This window comes from Strigops habroptila, chromosome 2 (assembly GCF_004027225.2).
Source record: "Strigops habroptila isolate Jane chromosome 2, bStrHab1.2.pri, whole genome shotgun sequence".
Lineage (NCBI taxonomy): Eukaryota > Metazoa > Chordata > Aves > Psittaciformes > Psittacidae > Strigops > Strigops habroptila.
In genome coordinates this window covers 28,101,719-28,124,429 of record NC_044278.2, presented here as the reverse complement: position 1 = coordinate 28,124,429, position 22,711 = coordinate 28,101,719, and the positions used below count along the sequence as shown (strand labels likewise).

Below are 22,711 nucleotides of genomic sequence, written 5' to 3'. Positions count from 1 at the left end.
TCAAGTACAGAATCTCAGTGTCAGGCATACAAGTTTAATCCTGCCCCACAAACAGTGAGGCAAAGACAAACTCTTCCCTCAAAGACCCACTGATTTCAGGGATCTGATTTTAGCGTGGCCTGTATTTGATGAACAATAAGCAAATCCCTCCCCATGACGTAAGGTAGAGCTAGTTTTGTTAGTAGTAAAAAAGTTGACCCATAAGTTAAATTACAACAGTAAATTAGAGAGCAACAGTGTGCAAGTGATAACTAATCGTTACTGAATGAGTCAGAGAAACAGCGATAGGCAGACACGGACAATCAAAGAACAGAGAATATGACATTTTTATGGATGATCATTGTCAATCATTATCAATAATGATGCACAATGTTAGTAATTCAGAAGACTGAACAAAATTTAGGACTCAAAGATCAAGACTTAATGTTACTGTAAGGAAAAAATGACAGACCTATCATTATGTAAAACTCAATGCTTAAACTAACTGAAATTCAGTTAAACTTGTATTTCATTATGTATAAAATGACAAGGACTATACAGAATTCAAAAACATTTCAGATTTCAAGAAGCTTGAATAAGACTTGCACATGTATTTCATCAGCTGGGACAAAGACAAAAAGAATCATTACATCAACTAACCATAATTTGTTCTCAACAGCAATTTCCATACATTGATGTGCCCATTTATTGCCCATCTGTCAGAAACAAAAGGAAGCAAGCTGAACAAACTAAACCCATGCACCAACACCAGCGAAAATTCTTAAACATAAGACATCTGGAATAATATTGAACAATATTTTAAAATTTATATTATATGAACAACAAGTATGATAATAATTGCTCTATGAACCACACTGGATTGCATGCTCTTTGGGGCAAGGACCATCCTTTATATTGTACAAGTATATATAACACAACCCCGGCCATCATACACCATATATTTATACAGTCTCTAATATTGTTGTAAAAGTAACTTTAAATAATAAACCTGCTGCCAAGCTCAAGTACCTGCAAATGTAAAATTGACAAAAGTAATGAAGAGCATGTTCTTTTCATTATAAGAAGTTATACAATTATCTCCTCTTTCTGTAGGTAGTCATAATATAAGCAATAGCAAATTTTACTTGAAAACTGCGGAGCATTTATCTTGATGAAGATCTGCTTTGAATAGCAAAGCCATAGCCTAGTAAAACCCAGACTTAAGTGTAAAGCTGCAGTAATTAACCTACTTCACCCCGTCCCACCCCCAAATCCTAACATTCAGCCCCTGAAGAATCAGAATTTAATTCTCAGTGAACAAAAATTGACAGGGATAATACTACAGACTCTAAGGAACTGTCTATACTGCAGGGAGAACCAGGTCCATATTACAGCACAGACACAACCACACCAGACTTTAGGTTGGTAGGTGAATACTAGGCAATTCTGAAACACACTGGGATACACCTACGTTGTTCCCATTCCCGCCTCCCCCAAGTTACATAAAATCCAATTATGCACAAAGTCTGACTATAAACATGCTATAAAAAGCAATTTTTTAAAATTAAGATTAATAATACAACAATACCTAAATAACAACGAGGAAAACTGAAAGCATTTAACAGAAAGTTTTTAGAAGAGTCTCTAAAACTTGTAGTGACACCCTGTGACAGGCAAATATATAATTTAGAATACTTAGAAAGTTTTAATAGCAAAAGAACTCCCTGGTTTAATGTGAATTTACAGAACCACTGGCAGCCTTTCCTGTCCTGGGAAGCTTTTGTTTTTCCGTACTCAGTATAAGCTACTAACAATGTGTTGAGCGAGCTGCATTTGTATTACTAAGTATATACTGAAAGGAATATAATGTCAGGTACTCAGCATTATACAAAGAGTTGTCATCATTCAACACCTAGGTTTCAAACCCGAAAACGAATCACCAATGCAGGAAGTCCATTCTCACTCCTCTCTCCCTACGCCAAGAGCCCTCAAAACCATCATTCTTACTTCCCAGAAAGCTCTTTAGCTGATGGAAGAACTAGACAGAGATAACTTGCATTTTTTTCAACCTGTCGCCACATACTCCAGTTCTACCTTTGCCGTTCATATTTTTCAGGTGGCAAAACAAGCTACTTCTTGTGAACTTCTGGACAGTGACATGGACAAGAACAATAGTAAAGCTACATAGGAAGTAATCTACCATGTTAAAATGGGAAGAAAAAAAAAAATCACAAAACCCAAAGATGGGCACTAAATGGGCAATAATATCTTTCCCCCATCCTCACTCTTCTCGAGCTTGGCAGCTTTCTTTAAAAAAAAGAGCTGGGGGAAACTAAAAACATTACTTTTTCCGATAAAAGATCAACCTATAGAAATTCATGTCATCTGGAAGAACTTTCCACTTGCCACTAGAACCTGTTTAGTTTAAAAACTCCTTTGAATATCACCATGTCACTGTACATAAACTCTTCCTTATGCATTTCATAATCAGAGTAGAGCAAGAGTTCTAATTACTGTAAACTTTCTTTAACTTCCAAAATACTCGCTTTTAAAAAGGACTAATTGCTGGACAGCCACATATTGATGACACGGAGAAGAGACTCCCGAGAGTAATCTGCATTTGATTAACAACTCAAGCACTAGCTACAGCTTAATAGTAGAGCACAAAATAAAGCCAAGCACACTTCTTGTGAGATTGTAACATTCCGAGTCTCTTCTTTCCAGTTTATTCCCTTGCTGATGTACTGAACTAGACTTAAATAATGAAACTGTAAGTTAAACACCTCAAATCACTACGATTTGACACTGATACTAACGCATTACTAACGCACTTGACAGTGTACTTGACAAATGCACTCTTAAATAAGGTGCCAATAGCCAGCTATGTCCTTGGAACTACACTTTGCAGCATACATGCCCTGTTCTCTTGAACACTAGCTCCCATTGTCAGCGTGCATGCAGTCATTAACGATCTTCTTTACAGGTGCAAAGCATCTGACTGTGAGAATAGCCTTTCAGTTTTGGTTTGCCTTACATTTAAGCAGGCAGCAGTTTTCTTCCCCCGTGACGGTACTGGCCATGCTAGGCAGCGAACGCACCCCAGCGCCGGTCCTCCGCTCTATTCGGAGCGGGTTCACGGGGTGCTGCACCACCTGCGAGACACTATGCCAGGAGACTGAAAACAAACCAAACCAAACCAATTTTTAAGTGTGAATGAGTGCCGCTTTCACCACAGCCCCGCAGCAGCACGGCCCAGACGCGCACCCTGCCTCATACCACCTCCCCCTCAGGGAGCCGGGCCGGGCCAGGCCACGCCAACACCGCTACGGAAGCCACAGAGCCTCCCGGCTCTGCCCACCCAGCAGCCGAGAACAGAGGCCACCGCAGCGGGACGCGGCCACCGCCCGCGCTCAGCGGACACCGACCGCTTCAGCCCCGCCATTTCCCCTCCCCGGGGGAGGAGCCGGCGCTGACATGGCGGGGCGCGGGGAGTAACCCGGTCCCGGGTCACGTGGTGCCCTCGCCGCGCGGCGCGCGCTCCCTTCGTATTCTCTACTCCCCCCCCCTCCCCTTTCCCTTCTCTCTCCTGTGGGTGGCGCGGGGCCGGGAGGCCTGCGCGATCCCAGGGTGCTGTGCGCGGCGTGGGCTCCGCCATCCCGCTGGGAGAGACGGTCTGTGCCGGGGCCCTGCCAGCGAGACGCCGCAACCGAGCGAGTTAGCGAGGGCGTGAGGGGACAGCGGAGAGCGCGAGCCCCGCCGCCGCCGAACGGCCATGTCCGCGCGCAGCCGCTGAGCGGGACCGCGCTGCCGCTCCTCCTCCGCCCGTCCCCTTCCTTCCCTCCCCCGCGCGGGCGCCCGCCCGCCCGCCCGCCCGCATCAGCCGCCGCCGCCGCCGCCAACATGGAGGCCGTGAACGCCTTCAACCAGGAGGTGGGAGCCGGGGAGTGGGAGTGAGGGGAAGGGGGCGCGGGCCGGGTGGCCATTGAGGGGCCGGGGCGGGGGGGGTCACGGGAGGCCGCCATCGCTCCCCCCTCAACGCGCCGCTCGGCTTCCGGCTCTGGGCCGCGCGGGCCCGGTGCGGCGCCGCTAGAGGCCTGCGCTGGGGAGGGCCCGGGCGAGAGCTGGGCCTGGCTCGGCCCGGGGCCTCCGGCCGGTCTCAGGGGCGGGCGAGGGGAGATCTCGTCTCCTGAGTAAAATGGAGGCGAGCGTGGTCAGGACCGCCGCGGCGGTTGCAACGGCCAAGAGCGTTCCCTGAGCGACGCCGCAGCTCGCGTTCCCGCATGGGCCGGGCGCTGAGGGGGTATTTGGGCCCCCGTCTCTGTCCCCTCATTCTCTCAGTTCCCTCCTCGCCCTACTGGAGAGCGGTCGAGCCGGGATCCCTGTTACAAGGCGTTCCCACTGCGTGCGTGTTGTTAAGGAGGGGAAAGCCGCGTTTCAGGGCGCGAGGCACTTTTATTTCCTCGCAGTGGTTTGGCGAGAGACCTGCCATGTGAACGGGCGGCAGATAGGATAGGCTGGAGGTTGAATAGGGAGAGGGAGAGCTGCGAGGGGGAGTTACCTTGTTACAGAAAGGAAGCGTGGGGATGGGACTAAGGGATCGACCCCAGCGTTAGGGGCATGGGAGGTAGGCTGGAAAGAGCAAGGCGTTCGCTGTCCTTTCATAGTACACAGAAGATCTCTGTCTTATTCTAATTTTTTGTTGATTCCTTAGTCAATCAGAACTGGAAACAAAATGGACTGTGATTGCTTTTTGCATAATATATAATAAAGTACTCTGGTCTCTAAAGTTTTTGACACATGACTTAAAATAATTATTAGATAAGATGACCCTCCCACCTCAGTTCAGTGATTTGATTTTTGCAGATCCTGTATCGACTACAGAACGTGCATGTTCTTGTTGCAGATAATCAAAGTGAAGCCAGAACCTATTCCAGAATATTTAATACGTTTTGAGGGTTAGGTTGCTGTGTGCATGCTTGTTGAACAGAAACAAGAAAAATGGCAGACTACTCTCATGTGATGAAGTCATGCTGTGTAAAGTTCACTCTTTGCAACTGCTTGTCATACACACACACACCACTGGAAATCTGCTCATCCTTAACAAAATTATACAAGTACAAAGTGAAAAGTAGGTAGCATGCGCCTCCTGTTAACAGTTTTATTTTTGTTTATTTGCTCATGCTAGGGGTATATTGTGCTGTTTTGAAGGAGTGGTGTGGAAGAGTACAAAGCAAGCTTCTCAAAGATGTTAACAGAACGGCATGCGTGTGGCATTTTCAGTTATCGTGTAAACATAGAAATATTCCTACCTGCCTAAATATAAACAGAAGTTCTAGCAGATGGTTGCTTTTACTTCATTCATTTGAACATGTTGCTACCTGATAAAACTTTATTGTACAGACAGGGCTTAGTGTTTCTCAAGAATAAACCCCACTCCTTTTGCTGATCTGGTGGTGAAAGTATGTGTGACTTTAGAGTGAAAGCAATGTTTCTTGGTATTCTGTGACTAATCTCCGTTTTAGAAATGGGCATGTTTTAGTTCATATATCTTCCTCTCAGATGTAGTAAAAGTGTGACGCTTTTGTTATTGAGTGAAATTCTGATGGCTGGCTGCTGAAAGGATTTCATTTAAACATCATTTATGGGGAAGAAAACTATAAAATGCCTGTTCTGCAATCATTTGTATGTGTCACTAGTTCTGTAGGACTACTTATGCATAAAGCTAGCATGTTAATAAATTCAGGGTTTGTGTAATTACTGCCCTGTTCTCAGAAGGCATGTTTATGGTATTAGTGAAGAACGTAAAAGTCCAGTTCTTAAACTGTCCTCTTAACTTTGCAGCATGTGTTGCCTGAAGCTGTGAATACAAAACAATACATACTGAAATAAAGTGTGAAACATCACAAACTTTTTTTAGGAGAGTAAGATTTGCAGGCAGATATTGTTCCATTTCTGGGCTTTCTCTGTGAAAGCGGACAAAGTGAAAGAGCTGTTTTACAAAAGGTCTCAATGTTACTCACAGAATGGTGGGAATAGCGCGGGCCAGTGAGTGTATGAGATCTCACTTTGTCTGTAAGACTGGCTTATAATGCACAGACGTCGTGAGGACCACAGAGGTACCAGTCTCTGTTCCCTGAATAGTTAATTATTTTATTGAGAGCGGAATAGTTTCAACAGTGAAGATGACGGTATCTACACAACACCCTGTAGGTCAAGAATTCCTGAACTTGCTGGCTGGTTTGCTACAATACCATTGTAGACAGAGGATTATGATTTTATAATGGCAACTTTAACTGCAGCCGTGAGTTTTGTGCTGGACTTCCAATGCATGCTTGAGGCGATGCGCTTCTGGCTTTACTGTCTCTTCTCTCGTGGCTCTTTGCCAGTCTATGCGAAGGTGAAAGGGGAGATGCCACTTACTGCTTTAGGTGATAAGATCATTTGGCATTTTTGGGGGTGGGTTTGGTGATTACAGCATGTTCTTGACTGGTGGGAGGTCCCAAGTTCAAATCATGGCTGTAAGTTAGGCATTCTCTAAGCTATTAGGTTGGTATCCTCTCCTCAGACAAAAGAGCTTAGGAAAGAAGAGAAAAGCACCAGCAACACTTCTATTTATGCAATTTGAGCCGTTTTGTTTGGGCTGAAGCTGTTCACCCAGTCCAGTAGAAGCCATTAGTAGTTTTGGCTGACTTGGGTTCCAGTTCTACTCGGAAGTTCAGTTTCTGCCCTTTGGGTTGTAGGCTTCTGACGGTACGTATAATTATGTTGCAGTGAAGTAACAAGTTTCTGCCTGTCAGCTAATTGTGATAAGTATGTGATCTTAACTGCCCATCTCAATTGTAAGGTAAAACTTAAATATAGAGGTTGGAGCTAGCATGTTGCACTTAGCAATTGTGGCAAGCTAGGAAAGAACACTTAGAGTCAATTAGTTTGACTCTGGAATGGGTGGTAACTTACACGGGTTGTGTAATTTGATCATGTTTGATTGCGTTGTCCATTCCCTTAGTCTGTTCTTTAGATTTATACTTTGAATACAAGTTTACCAGTAAATGTGCCTCTTAAAAATTCTGTTTTTTATGGGAGTAAGCACATTTTTTCTATTGACCAAATATATTTGCTGCTTTATTTTTATCCAGCTGTACTCCAAGTAAATCCTACCAACTGAATAGGTGGCATTTGGCGGTTATGTAGTATAGTATATTTTCCCTGAGGAAATTAGTTCAAACTATATCTTGGAAGAATGAGTTAGAATTCATGTACTGTTAGGTGTTTATGTTGTGTTAAATTAATAGTACAGTGTACGTAAATCACAAAAGGTAACTTGATAATGGTGCAAAACTTTGTATCATTTTTAAGAAAATGAGTAAACTTTTTTCCTAAACCCCAACAAAAAAACCCAACAAAACCCAAAAAACCCAAACACAACAACAACACCCCCCCCCGCCCCAAACCAAAACAACAATAACAAAAACCCCAAACCCACACATCCACCATGGTTTCTAAAGGTTCTTAATCCTGGTCATGTTTTAATTTAGGGAATATGTGTTTCCTTTAATCTGAAAAATTTGAAGGATACTGGTTATAAAAGTTTACTGGTTATAAAAAATTGGAAATAGAAATTTCTTCACAGTCTTTCTGCTGGAAGTAGAATAAAGTCAATTTCCTATTTTGCAATCTTGTATTTGTGTTGAGTAATGCAGTGTACTCATTTAATCGTGTCCCAGGTTGGTAATAGTTAATCTGTACCACTGAAACAATTGATATCCCACCTAAGCATGCCTAGATCACAAACAGAATAGATATTTTGTGGGCTGTTCCTTTCAAATTAGAACTGTAGCTTTCTTCTTTACTGTTTGCCCATATTCAGTGAACTGGACAGTTGTAGCTATCTTATGCCAATGGTGAGACTACATTTTGCATGTTCTATTACAATCTGTTGCTCCCTGTTCTTCCCCTCCCCGTGTCCTATAAATAGAGGCTAGCAGGATATCCTTCACAGTGCTTCTTCAGCAGTTACTGGAACTCATGAACCCCAGTTAGATTCCCTCTGCTATATGGCAAAGCAGCAAGGACACAAGTACTAATAATCTGTGGTTGGGGGAAAGATTAATATAGTCTTTTGTGCATTTTGGCACCTTTTGTCTCTTTAAGAAAACGGTGAAAGTTGTTACCTGTTGTTGCTGCCTGAAGTGATTCCTATACTCCAGTAGGTGCAATAAGCTGTATTTTTAAGTCAGTGCTGCCTCCTGCATGTCCTGAGAGTGTGCTTATGGAGCAGTTCAAATGCTATTTGGATGGGGTAGAGAGAGAGAGGGAGATAAGAGGGTGCTACTAGTCCCTTTTTTAAACTGTGAGCCCCAGACTGAAATTATTGCAGAAGTAGTTTGTGGCTCTTTTGGGAATGAAGTTGCTTTGTTGCTTTTTTACTGTGTCATGGTAATTGAAGGTTCATCATTGCTGCGATCCAGAAGTGGCTATGTCCGTTGCTTATGGACTGAACTGTTTTTAGGAGTATTGAAAGCTGTGGTAGAAATTCTTGGTAAGAGAAGAAATGAGATGAACAGCTTTTCAGGAGACATGCTGGCCTTAAGAGCACAGCACAGATACTGAGAGGCAAGCTAAGTTTCAAAAACATTTGTGTAGAGAACAAAATTCTGTTATGTGTATTTTTATGATGTGATTTTCATGTGAGTGTCTTTTGTAAAGGTGTTTCTCCTCAGCGATTGAGAATTTGTGAATGGTCTTTCCAGGCCACAGAAATAGTTCAGTTGATGAAGTACTATGTAGCTTCATTGCCTGGGGTTCATATGTGGTCAGATTTAAATCTCACTTAATTTTCCAGAGGATGTAGCCTGACAGCCATGAATCTTATGGTCATTGCTTACCTTTGGCAGCACCTAATACTTGGTATGCTTCACAGCTGATGGTCAAGAATTTAAAACCAAGACATAACTTAGCAACAGAAGTTTAGTGGACATTACTATCTTTCTCATTTTCTTAGTAGTTCAAGGAAGAATGGGGACCTGAAGGAAGCAATGAGTTTTATAGAGGAAGGAAAATGTATGTGGCTAACAGATTTTCTTTGGACTTGTGTGTATTTTTTAAGACATCTGACCTTTTAAAGATCCGATCATGCATTAATAGCAATGGTGTTTTGTTAACAGAATAGTATAGTATCTGTGCATGTTAGTTGCATCTTCCATCATCCTTTTTTTCTATAGGCACATGAACAGATATCTACAATTATACATCTGTAAGTGACTTCTAGTTTGGCTCTATTGGGTGTTTTCTAAATGTGTAAATAAAATACATTCAAAAAAAAAAGAATGAATGTACAGAGTACTGGCAGTGTCATATGTGTATATGGAGCCTGCTTATAGAAATGTTCTTGGACACCTAAGACTTGGTGAAATTACTGACGGCACGTTAGGCTACTCTGAAAATTGGAAAAGGGAAGATTGAATGAGAGTATTGTAACAATGTCCTGAGTGCTTGATATCCACTAATCACTAAACACTGTGTTTCTTTCAGTAGATCTGTGTTGCTTCTTTTCTGTGGGTTTTATTTAGTAAGTCTATAAAACAGAACCATACCCCTTTATTTGTAAGTAAAGAGACGTTTTTACGGCAAAGAAACTTCAGTAAGAGAGTGAAGCCAGGGAAGTCTGTTCAAGTCCTAAAGGTACTTTTACCTTCCTACTATGTTACCTCATGCTTAAAACAGATAACTAAACTTGAGCTCATACATCAAGCTTGAGACACACCAAAGGATATAAGCCTGATCTTTTTCTTTCTGTGCCAATGGGATAAGTCTCACTGGATGTCACTGTCTCCCTTCTTCCCTAGCAGTTTCAGGTTTTGAAAGTGTATAAGCTGCCTTTTTTTCTGACCATGTCTTATATTTTTCCCTTGGCGCCCTGTTCCTTGTCTACTGGCATGCACACATCACTGGTTTTGCTTTTCTTGTAATGAATTCAGTATAGTATTCCCACATTTCAACTTGCTCTTGTTCTGAAGGCATGCTGTGACCAGACATGCATTCTTTTTAGGATTCTAAGGTAAGGCTGTGGGTAAATTTGAAAAAAGTTATTCTCCCTTTTGCTTCAAAACCCCATATTCTCAGGTTTCTGTGTAAGATAGACACTCAAAGGGCATTAATTATAGAATGGCAGAAATTAATAATTTGCTGCTTGAAAGGCTGAAAACTAAAGGCCATCATCCTATTCCTTCTCCTGTTACCCACCCCTCCTGGTACACCTCACCAGGGCTTATGAACTGGAGCAGGTTCTGCAGTTAGAGTTGGAAGGCTTGCTTAGTTCACTCCTGCCACATGTTTCCTGTAGTACTTGGTACTTTACATTGAATTTTAATTTGGGATTGTTACTAGCTTGCTCTTTAAATAGCAGGCAGTAGGGTTAGACTCACTTTTACTATCTGCTATGGTTTAATGAGCAGCTCATCTTTGTTAATTTAATTGCATTTATTAGCCTGAAAATGAGCAGGTGATTTTTCTGCCTTTGAGGTTCTTGGCTTTATAGATATTTTATCCCACACTTCAGTACTGTATTGGAAAATACACAGAAATACTCTTGAATCAGTATTTTGTGGCTTGAGTTTAGTAGGCTTTTTAATAACTCCACTTTCTTGAAGTACAAGGGTTGATACAGAGCAACAAAAAAATTATTTTTTTTGAAAACATGGTGGTTTCAAATATAGGGAGGGAAGTTCCCTCCCTACATTTGAGGGAGAAATGTTTGGGAATTCAGAAGTTGAAATTGTATCCTAAGCTAGAGCTTGTGTAAAATGAAAGTGTGTATTTTTTCATGCTACTTTCAACAGGTGAGGCAATTATAACTGAAATATGAAAGTTTTTCTTATGACCTTTGCCTTAATGATTTTGATGCTATTTTGTGTTTAAGCCTTTCTACTAGTTTTTCTGCATTTTTTTTTTCTCTTGTGTATAAAAGAATCCACACAGACAGAAGGAGACGATTTTTCTTAAATTACTGAAATGATCAAAACTGAATGAAGATTCGTGTCTTGAATAGTCCTTGGGTTAGTTAGTTCTCATGTAAAAATGAAGTTTCACTTCATTTCTTTTTCCCTGCTGTCTTTCGCCCTAGGGTACCCCCCATGCTAGCTAACAGGGCACCCTGGGTGGTGTTCATTCCCAAATGAATGTATTGCGTGCAGTGGGCAGTAGAAATAGAGACAGAGCTAAACTGCTTTTCTCTTTAGCCAGTGGTGTCACTGTATGGGAAAGGAAGATAGAGAACAACTAGTAGCTGTGGTGTTTGTTTGTTTTTCTCCAAACATCCAGTTATGGTCCATAAAAGCAGGCAGTCATTTCTAGCAAGTGAAGCTTTACGGGGCAGAGCATTCCAGGCACAGGCTCCTGTTGTGAAGCAGTAAATTGGAAACACTCTGAAGCTGCAAATTATTGTTGTCATTGTTACATCCATTACATTTATTTTTTAAATAAAGTGTAAGTTTTGTGTCTAGGTTGTTTCTTGAGCTGATCTTGGTGCCCTTTGAAGAATTATGTGTATTATTTGAAGGACTGCCCTCAGAAAACACTGGGGTTTTTTCATATACTGTTTGGGAAGTGTGTATAAAAGAAGGTCCAAGTCTAATTGAATGTATGCAAATGTAAAAGTACATGGGTGTCTTACTGAACAGTTTCCCCTTCTAACAGTGAAAATCCTTGAGGAACTAGTAAGGTTGTTAAATTTTAGATTTACCCATCCTTAAAGCATGATTTTGACACATTTAACTATGATACTGAAAATTAAATAAAAATCAACTTCAAAATAGTCATTTGGTGTTCTAAAATCTTATGAAAATTTAAAAAGGCAACAAAGTTTCGATGTGCTTTTCAAAGAGAGAGTGATGGGGGTGTGTGTGAAAAGTGGGCAGAACACGCGTATATATATACACATACACATATATGTGCACATATGTATTTGTATCTAAAAATATTTGCAGCTCAATTTGATGCATGTTTCAGCTGTAGTTCATCCTGAGCTGGAAATATCTGTGTGTACTGACCTCATTGCTTTTACTGTGGTTTTGTTGCTGTTGCAGGCTGCTGTCTGTAACAGCAAAGGAAGAGTTTACAGTGCTCGGTCCTGTTCTTCCAAAGCTCTTGTTTATTCCTGCCTTACTAGCTGAAGTTTCATCCTCTCATGTTCTTTCATTAATGACTTCTCCAAGCTACCATATTCATTATTGCATCCTCTATGGCTGCTTCAGCACATCCAGCTGATTTCCCTTTTCCTGCCCCTGGTAGTTTCTTCTTCTTGGAATTTTGTTTTACTATATTTTTTCTTTTTTAAATTCCCCCTCCCAATCCACTCCCTTCTTTTCCCCCTGGTTGCAACATCATGCTTGGGATACCTTTTAAGACACTTTTATTTTTGCTGCCACTTGTTTATTGCTGCATTCTGTCCTGCTATGTGCTCTCCCAGTTTCCTGGTTCTCTCCAGTTATGTTCCTGAAACATGAATGCTGAAATGCTGCTTTCATACTGGCTTCTTTGTTCTTGTTATATGGGTTATATGGCTCCTTTTGCTAGAGGACCAGTTGCTTCTTGGTGTGTAGAGGAAAGGATATGGAGTGCCTGTCTTAATATTTTTTCCTCCTCCATCTCATTTTTTGAGCCTTCTGGTGGTTTGTTTGTAGGTGTTGGGTTTTGGATTTTTGTGTGTGTGTCTTTCATTGCCCCTTAAAACAGATTTTCCCAAGTTTTAATAATAGCACTGACCTTGTTCACCCAGAGTCTTTGCACGTGCTCTAAAGAAATAGAATTCAAAATTGAAATTAAACTTTTTTTTAACAAAAAAAAAATAAAATCCCCAACCAAACCCAAGTCAGCTTGCAGCCACATCTCTCCTTCTGTCTTTTATCTGTCAGTTTTTATTTGTCCATACCGTGATTTCTCAGCAAGCAGGAATGTTAGCTGAAGTATCTCTTATAGCTTGAATGGCTTTAAAAATCAAACATTCTGGCAATAGAACTTGCCATTTATGGTGCGTTGTAATGAAAAATCATAGTCTTGACTTGATGTTGTTGGAAAAGGTGTCGGGCTATCACTGTCTTGAAGGACAGTGTTTCTTCTTTTATATCTCTCTAAGTAGGAATTGAATTAATAAAGTAAATACCTTCTTGCCTACTCTATTTTACTGGTGCAAGGCTTTCATTTTGTATTGCTGGAAGTCTTGTTATCACTTTACTTGCCTTCGAGTATTTGGCAGAGTGTATTTATCTTCTGCATTCTTTTTTTCCGTAACAGAAGCAGTGGACAAATCTATGTAATTTGACCACTTTACAAGTGTCTTGGAACTTTAAATTAATAGAAAAATGAGAGACATTTTTAAATTACATACTTTTTAATACTTTGCATTACACTGTCAAATGAAGATACTTCTATTCTCTTGTTTTGCTTTGTGGCCAATAATTGATTACATTTTTGGCTAGTATTCAGGGGCTCTGTTTTTTTCTGTATTGTGAAGAGCAAAATCAAATTAGGTAATGCAAAACCATTTTTGCTGTGATTTGTGGGGAATATTTCAAGGTAAAATGATTATGTGTGCATAGGAAATGTTGAAGATCTCACTTTTTTTTTGCACTACATAAATCATGACAATATAATGTTTCTACCTTTAGTAAGCCACAGCTTAAATAAGAAGTTAAGTTTATGGGAAGAATAGAAAATAATATTTAATGAAGAAGAGCATCTAACCATGAGCTGTGCTACAGAAGGTGGAATTCAAAAGTAATAGTGAGATGTTCTGATTCCTCTTTCTGCTTGGAAGATGGGAAGGAAGATTGGAGAAGAGAGAATGGTCCTGACAAGCTGGTGTTGGTTATGCTTCCATGTCTAACAACTAGTGGAACAGAAGTGTGCATAGCACGCCATAAAAACATAGTGTAGCACATGGTGTACTTTTTGCAGCTGGTTATTTTGTAATTCAAGTTACAACAGCAGCTTATGGAATATATAGAATTCACTGTGGATCCGGAGTAGGCAGAGTGGTGTGGAAAGTGGTGAAATGTGCACTGGATTTTGGTGTCTTCTGGTGTGTGTGCAAGCATGCTTATGAGTGCTGGTTACTTAAAAACAAACCTCCCCAGATTCCTTATTTCCCTGTTCTCTTAAAACGCTCTGCAGGAAGCAAAGTATAATAAGAATGTCATGCTGTTCAGGTGGCGCTGGGGGCCTGAGGAAAATGTATCCCTTTTTGCTTCAGCTTCCTGTGTTCAGCCCTTTGTGGATGTTTCATCAGCTCTGACAGTTCTTTATGCAAGTTTGTTTCTCTCAGTTTCTGAAATGTGAAGCTAATGCTTGTTTCTAGAGTATGGTCAATAGTGGAAGACAGTGGTGTCTTTTCTGATGCTTAGGTTCAAGACTTTTTGAAAGTGTTTTGTAATAAATTTCCTCACATGTGAGAGGTAAGTCATGGTGATGCTATCTGTGAAAATGAAGTTTGGGTTTTTTTTGCTTAAAGTCATACTTTCAGATTTGCAGAGCTGAACATCCTAACTGTATCCTACATGTTTTGAATATAGAATATGCTTTCTGTGAATTCAGACTTTTAAAAAAAAAAAAAAAAAAAAAAAAGGAGTATTTCATCTAGTACTGCAGAATCCCATTTTTTGTGCTTAATGGTCCTGGTAGAATAGCACTAATCTTAACTTCTGGTACGATTAAAACTTTCTGAAATAGTGTACGTGCACTATGCTTATAGAAACGAGATCATAATTATTCTGTAAGCCAGGTTCACAAAGCCTAGAAAGATCTGCCTGTTAGTCTCAAAGGCCTGCCAGCATTGTGGCAATACACAGTGTGGAATGTCAGTAATCAGTCAGTTCTCTGAGATGTTATCTTTTTGGTTAATACCTTTTAAATGCTTGTTTTCTCTGTTTAGCTCTTTTCACTGATGGAGATGAAACCTCCTATTTCCCGAGCAAAAATGATTCTCATCACAAAAGCTGCCATTAAAGCTATTAAGGTAAAGTTCAATAGAACAAACATGAAACTGTAACAGTAGCAGTGTTTTATTATTTTACTTCTAAGTAAAAACATCTCTGGATTTCCCACTCGTAACTTCATGGATGTTTTCTTCTAGTTGGCATTAAGAATGTTATCTAGAAACAAGTGGGTGGTGAATATCATCTCTTGGTTTTAGACTGGTAGCATAATGCTAGCTTGATTTTTTTCTTTGAATCATTGCTTTTTAATGTGACACCCACTAGGGTGCTGTGATTTCTATGTAATCAAATTTTAAATGTTGCAGGATGCAACTGCACCTTAATAGCGTATTAAAATGTAGCAGACTTGCTTAGAAAGTAAATGCAGAAAGCTCTCACTAATACTCTAGAAGCAGTGTGTCTTTTGTGTACACACTGACACACTTCTGACAGAAAGGATGTCTTGTTTTGTCTGTTCCCTCAATGAAATGGTTTCCTCTCTGCTTGATTAACTTAGCTTGATAACCTACTACTTGTTAGAATGTAACTTCCAATATTTGTAGTCTTTCTCCTAAACGGTAATAAGCACAAAGAGTTAAAATACTTCTAAAATGATTTGGCACTGTTGAGTAGATAAATTAGTCTGTATTTATTTTCCAGCTCTACAAGCATGTTGTCCAGATTGTGGAGAAGTTTATCAAAAAGGTAAAAAATAAAAAATAATCTACTGATAAAGATATTGTCTGCATCCATTACTAGATAGTACTAATAATGCTAGTAAATGACAAAAAGGGCTTCCGTTATTTGGGGAATGAGGGGAGAAATTCTATTTTGTTAAGGTATCTCTTTGTCTATATAATCTCCTTTGAGTTTTCCATAGTGCATTAAGAAGGGGAGAAAAAAAAATTTGGAAATTTCCCCTTCCTCCTTTATCCAGCAACTGGAGAGGAAACTGAAGGTACTGAACTGCCAATTAATCTTCAGTGGCTAAGATAATACATATTTTCAGAAAATACAGTTTTCACGCTTGCCTAGGCATGTAGAACAGCAGGCTAGAATGTAATACTCGCTAAAACCAAACTATCATGCTGTCTAAAGTAAGTTCCTCTGAGTGAAGTGGGAAAAACATGCTTTTTCATTCAAAGGTCTTCAGAGACCTCCAAAGAGAAGGACTTTGCATTTTATTCTGGAGAACAGAGTTGGTGGAAGTAGTTCAATGCATTGAGTGTGAGGTAGCCTGACAGCAGAGTTGTGGCAGTCTGTACACGTGTACTGCACATGTAGTAGATGTGTTTTTTGCAGTCACACGTTGTCAAGCTAAAGGTACTTTAAAAGCAGTGATTGAGAAGATAAAGGCTGTTTCAAGCTATCCCAGTACGTTTACTCTGTCCCAAATGCGAAAGCATGTTTTTCGCCTTTCTTTCAATTTCTATACACAAAACAAAAATAAAGCACTACATAAACCAAATGAATACCTTTTTTTTTTTTTTCTCCCCAAGTATACTAAGTATAGATTTCATGTAAGGATCTAAGGTGAATGCCCGTTACCTTGTTAGTGTCACTGCATAATGGAAAGTTATTTTTATGTTTTCAGTGCAAACCGGAATATAAAGTCCCTGGATTGTACGTTATTGACTCTATTGTTCGTCAGTCTCGTCACCAGTTTGGAACAGACAAAGATGTTTTTGGGCCAAGATTCTCTAAAAATATTACTGCCACATTCCAGTATTTGTATCTCTGTCCATCTGAAGACAAGGTACAGCTATAGTTTCTCAAGTGTTGTGAATTGATGAGTGCTACCTTGGTGTTTCCACTTATGTGAAAGCTAATTTGGTGATTCTCTGTGTCTGTGAATGTTATATGAAATAGTAAAACATGCTGAGAAAGATTATCAAAGGTGATAATTCGATGGAAGTTTGAGTTAAAATACTTAATTTCCCTAACTTCATCAGGTTTTTTTTGCCTATGCAGACACTTCAACAGTGTTTTAATGGATTTCTAGTACCTAGACAAAAAAACTGTGTCTGCAGATACACAACTGTGACTGATATCCAAAGGGAATGATACTTTATTAATGTGTGACTGAAACTAAGAGTATTAAATTTATGTTTTTTTCAGCCTTCATACTATTCCAAATCTTCTGGAGGGATAGAATACCCAGAGCCAAAAAATTTGAAGTTAACTGTTTTTCAGACCAAAATCTTAATTAAAAATACCCATTTCTGGTTTCTCTCTAATTGATCTTATTGTAGAAAACACTTTGTGAAATTCCTTAATTGCTTAGCTTTTGAAAGTATAGGTGGATTTGCATGGGTGTTTATAACTGTATAACTGCGTCACAGTAAGGCATTTTATTATCAAAGCAAGAGGGAACAGAATTGATTCGTTCTTAGCAGCTACAATAAAAGTAAAAAGTACTTAAAATATATATGCAAGTTGGATGACTAAGTACACAAAAAGGACAGGTATGTCAATACAACATGTATTCTGACTTTCACCTGCCCGCATGTTCCAACTGAAGCTGCACAGCTAGTTAGATATTATTGCTTAATACTGGGCTAAAGAAGGAAGGACTAATTTCCAGCTTGGTCCCTGGAAGCGTCGTTGTTCTTAATGTTAAAAAAAGAAGTAAGCTTAAAATAACAGCTGACAATCAAAGGTTCTAATTTAATCTTTCTGCTGTGAGCAGTTAGAATGTTTTCCACTTGCTTTCCCGATCTTTTGGATAATAGTAGAGATGGATTTTCTGGGATCTAACCTACCCTAGAATTGGGTAGGTTAGAAGAAAAAAATTCAATCAGTCTTCTGCCTAACTTCAAAGCTTTGTTCTAGTGTTTTATGGCCTAATTGCCCCTCTCTTCGTTAGGGTTTTCCAGTTCATGTTCTCTGCCTTGTCGCATTTGTTGTCTGTTTCACCCCTTTATGACCATCTCTGAAGAAATGGTGGGGCTGTTGTATATCAAACTTGGATTTTCTGACTGGCCTGAACAGTTTTAGGAAAATGGCACAAGTTGTGTTTTATTAAAGTGGACAGGAAAATAAGTTGGCAGGTTTTATCTTTGCCATGTGAAGGGTCTTGCTGACCTATGTTGACAACATAGCAGTTGTTAAATAGGTATGCCTGGTTATGTTGAACTCATATACTGTTCAAACATTTCTTCTTAATGTATGGAACATCAATTTAGAGTTTGTGAATTAGGAAAGCTGTATTTAGCATTGATGCTTGCTTTTGTTTCAACAGAGTAAAATAGTCCGTGTCCTGAACCTTTGGCAGAAAAATGGAGTATTTAAAATTGAAATAATTCAGCCTCTTCTGGATATGGCAGCAGGAACTAGTGCTACAGCACCAATGACAGAAAATGCTACTAATAATGAAGGTATGAATATCATTATAACTTCTTCTTCTTTTAAAAGGGTGAATGATGACAGCTTGTTTGCTTCCACATTAAAGCGCCTACTATTAGTTTCAACAGTAGCATATTAATAAACTCAACTTTGTGTTCAAAATTACATGGAACAGCTGAACTCATTCTAAATAAATGCTGATACTGTACTTCAGAAATTATCAGAATGTGAACACTTATTTGGAATATATCTGAAATTCATATCAAGTGTATGCATATGTACATACATACATGCACACTTTACTTACAGGCAACATCAGTGTCCCCTCTGAAAAAAAAAAAAAGTTTAATTTTTTTTCTTTTGGTCTCAAATATTGTTCTGTTTGTCAATTTTATAATTCTGATGTAATTTTTTCAAAATTAGAATCTGGATAAGAAAAGCGTGCTCTTACAAGTTAACAGCTTCAGCTTTCTTTGAATGAACTTAGTATTTGAAAGGAACAGCTGTCAGTCTCTTTCAGTGTGCAGCCCTGAAACATTTTAACTGGTGTTTCAAATCCAAATTCTTGAACAGTAAATTTATGCCTGGAAGTAGGCTTTTATACAGGCCGCTAGTTGAAAACCACTGACCTAAAGAGTAAAGTAATGACTGTCTTCCCGCAGTATTTTCACTGACCTATTTTATGCCACACAAAAAGCTGGTAGTAAGGTTACTGAATCGTGGATGAGAATATGCGTACCACAAGTCTCGCTTTCTCTGGAGGGCCTTCTTTTTGAGTTTGCACTTTATATTTCAGACTTAACTTTGGTAACCTTACTTACTGCGCTCATGTATATTGGAGTACGACTGGCAAAAAATGTAGTGGAATAAGGGAGGTGTAGTGACAAAATAATGATGCACAGTAGCGTAAGTGAAAGGTCTCCAGTGGTTTAGGAAAGCGTATCTTGTTGATATGTTTTATAAACATGGCAGGGCAGGGGGAAGGGTATGCCTTAGCTTCTGAGCTGGTGTGCAGACCGGTGGCTATACAGTTTAATTCTGAGATGGCAGGTGAGTGGCACTATTTTCCATCTTGGCCTCATCACTAGTAGCTAACAGGTTGGCTGGCTTCTGCATATATTTTCATGTACAGAATTACTGAATTCAGTGAGATCATTCAGATGTACCAGAGGGGATAATTTGGCCCTGAAATAAATATGCTCATGAATAATAATAAATATATTAATGCATTATGCGAAATAGAATCTGTTTAGCTCATAATGCTACAAAGTCTGTTTAGCCAAAAAAAAGGAGAGAGAAATGCAAATTTTCTCCCTTGAGCAGGCAGATAGCTTTCTGAACATATACAGGAAATAATTTGGAAGTTAATTTATATTTAAAAACAATCACATATCTTTTTGCAGTATTTTTATGTAGCATCTAACTTGTGGGAAAATATTCAGCATGTTTGTCTCTGCTTGCTGCATGTCGACACTGCAGTTATTTGAACTGCAAACAGATGAATAGATTTAAAGAAGCTGATATTGTGAGGCAAACATTTGCTTAGTGTCTCAAACAAATTTTTTTTTTTAACTGTCTCTCCTTGTACAATTTTATAGTAGTCCATTAAAATATATTTGCTAGAGAATAGTTACTTGCTCACAGCATGTAGGAGTTGATGGTATTACTGCTAATTTACTCTGTACTGGCAAAACGTACTTTTTAAAAAAGTAATATAAAGCAAAAAGAATGGGAAAGCTGCATGTGTAAACAGTGCTAATAGCGAGTCTTAAAATGTGATCTCAGTTTTTGTAAAGCTCAGTGAAAATGGGAGAATTAGTAAAAATTATTTTTATGTTTTGGCATGTGTGTATGCCAAAGCATCGTGTGAACAAACCCAATCAAAGAAAATGAGTTGCTTGTGAAATATTTTTTTCTTTTTTAAACCTTTAATTATTACCAGACATTTCATCAAAAGTTCAGTTACTGCTGGAAAGAAGAAAATGTTAAGAGAAACTCAGTTGCTCTTCAAATCAGTCATCTAATGGTTCATTTGAAGTATTCATCCAAAAAAAATGAGTCCAGTACTTTGTAACCAGAACTGATACTTGAAGTATATTGTTATGCATTGCTTGTAATGTAGTCACTGAGTAATTGTTTTTCCTCTTAACTTTTCTAAAATGGTGTAATTACAAACACTGAGTTGTGATCTGAAATCCCATGCTGGACTAGCTTTCAGACGGGCCGTTTTTCTTTGTTTGCTTTCTTAGTGAATACCATGTGCAGATGTGAGCAGTCAATTCAGCAGTTAAAGGCAAAATGAATAGAATATGCAATTGGGGTAGCGTAGGCAGGACTTCTGGGGTTAAATACAGTATTGCAGATAGACTCTTGTTTTGAGGAAGTTGGTGTATGCACTGAAGAGTAAGGTGAATGTTTTGGAGTAATGTAGCTCTTTCTCAATTCCTATGAAACTCTCAGGTTCGCCGCCCCCTCCAGCAAAGGTTGCTTCAGAGCCCCCTCAAGTTACTGCTAACTCAGTACCTACTGTGCCACAGTTACCCAGTTCTGATGCCTTTGCAGCTGTAGCTCAGTTGTTCCAAACGACACAAGGACAACAGGTAACACGTTTTTGTATTCGGTTCCCTTCTAACTGGTTTTATGTTAAGTGAGGGAGGGGGGAAATGCTGGAAGTAATAGCCTTGATTTGAAGCAGAACAAAAAGCTTCCTTAAGGTCTTCAGTGGAAGACTCTTAAGAGTTAACCTCAATGTTTGAATGATCTGTGCCCCTTCCATCCAGTAATTAAAGTACTTGGGGAAAATTCGGTAACATATTTCTCAATAATTAGTTCTGAACTTGTGTGGTTACAAAGTTTCAGGAACAGCCAGAATATATCAAACAAAATATTGAGTTTTATTGCTTGGTACACTTGAACATCTGCAGCATTGAAAGGCCTGAATACTTGAAATCATGGCGTCTGCTGAGTGTTGCCACCAAAGTATTTAAAAAGTGACTTTTGGTTTTGCTGAAAGTTCTCCGTAGTCAGTCAGGTTGTTGGTGGTGTTCATCCTGTATTGTTGCCTGATTTGATGTAAAATATATATCCTGCAACTTTTTCAGTACTATGTATTTACATAAGAAAATATTCTTAATACTACATATGTTTTTGCAGCTTCAGCAAATTCTTCAGACTTTTCAACAGCCTCAAAAACCCCAGTCACCTGTCATAGATAACACTGTGATGGCTCAGGTTCAAGCTATTACTGCTCAGCTGAAAACTACAGCAGCACAACAGCCAGAACAAAAAGCTGCTTTCCCACCACCTGAGCAAAAAACATCCTTTGACAAAGTAAGTCTTCATTTGTTCTTTGTGTTTAACTTTTTCAGTTCAGTAGAAGACTGTCTTCCATTTTTTAGGAGAAGAATGTTGCAAATTTAGTTTCTTCTCTTGGCGTTTGGAGGTCAGCTTCCTGCTTTTATAGCCTTTGCATTTTCTGAAATGTCCAAAACTGGTTTTGGACAGTTTCTGTTTCTGTATTAGATTTTTATTTTCTGATTCTAAACTTGTCTTTAATTTCAAAGCTGCTAGGTATAGAGTAAGACTTCAATAATAAGGCTGTTTTGGCTGCCAATTGTATAAGATGCAGAAAAAATAGTTGGCTCAATGTAATTCCTTTCAGAAGCTGCTAGATCGGTTTGACTATGATGATGAACCAGAAGCAGTGGAAGATTCAAAGAAAGAAGATTCAGCTCCTTCTCCTTCAGTTTCTCAGCCAGCTTTGTGAGTTTGTGTCATCATAAAATAACAAATCTTTGTTCTAAAAAATCTTTAGGTTGGAAAGCTGATTAAGAGTCCAAGTCACTTCAGTGCTTAACAGTTACAGTCCGAAGTTAAAACGTTGTTAACAGTTCCTGGTGGGTTTTGGGTTTGGTTGTTTTTTTTGTCTTTTTACTTTGCTGATCTGGTGTAGGTTTGGCATGTTGCATCATTGATTGAGGAATGTGCTCCATAGAGAAAAGCTCAGGTTTGGTTTCAGCATGAGTTTCATGTTTTTATTGCACAACTGAGTGTGTCAGGGCATTGTAGTAATCGGCTGGAATGCTTTGCTGGCTGGGGAATAATAAGTGCTGTTCCAAACATTGTGGTAGTTTTAACTATTTAAAAAATTAAAATTGGCTTTGCAGCTTTACATTCTCCAACACTAAATACTCACGCAGACAAACTCAGACTCCTGTTTCCCATTTGATATGCATTATGATAAAGTCTTAAATTACATGATCGCATACTAGTTTTTTCCACAGGACCCCTCTCTCATTCAGTGCACAGGCTGGATGGTGCTCAATACCTGGGTTAGTCAATATTTCTTTTTTCCCTGCTTCAGTACGTGGCCCTATGTCTTACTTTCTGTATATGCCATCCAAACCCTGCTCTCAAAA

At 39.3% G+C, this 22,711-nt stretch overlaps 1 protein-coding gene across 2 annotated transcripts in view; it reads left to right on the top strand.

The window, feature by feature from the left end:
- Nucleotides 1–3,531: 3,531 nt before the first annotated feature.
- Nucleotides 3,532–22,711, top strand: part of SCAF4 (SR-related CTD associated factor 4) — a 44,352-nt gene continuing 25,172 nt past the window's right edge. The window contains exons 1-9 of one of the 2 annotated variants that reach the window (XM_030477436.1): nt 3,532–3,909; nt 14,906–14,989; nt 15,609–15,653; nt 16,543–16,704; nt 18,190–18,325; nt 20,754–20,893; nt 21,447–21,623; nt 21,955–22,055; nt 22,577–22,624. In XM_030477436.1, the coding sequence (XP_030333296.1) occupies nt 3,880–3,909; nt 14,906–14,989; nt 15,609–15,653; nt 16,543–16,704; nt 18,190–18,325; nt 20,754–20,893; nt 21,447–21,623; nt 21,955–22,055; nt 22,577–22,624 (923 nt within the window). In that variant the 5' untranslated portion in view covers nt 3,532–3,879. The remainder of the gene's footprint in view (nt 3,910–14,905; nt 14,990–15,608; nt 15,654–16,542; nt 16,705–18,189; nt 18,326–20,753; nt 20,894–21,446; nt 21,624–21,954; nt 22,056–22,576; nt 22,625–22,711) is intronic. The other variant, XM_030477437.1, reaches the window with a different exon arrangement.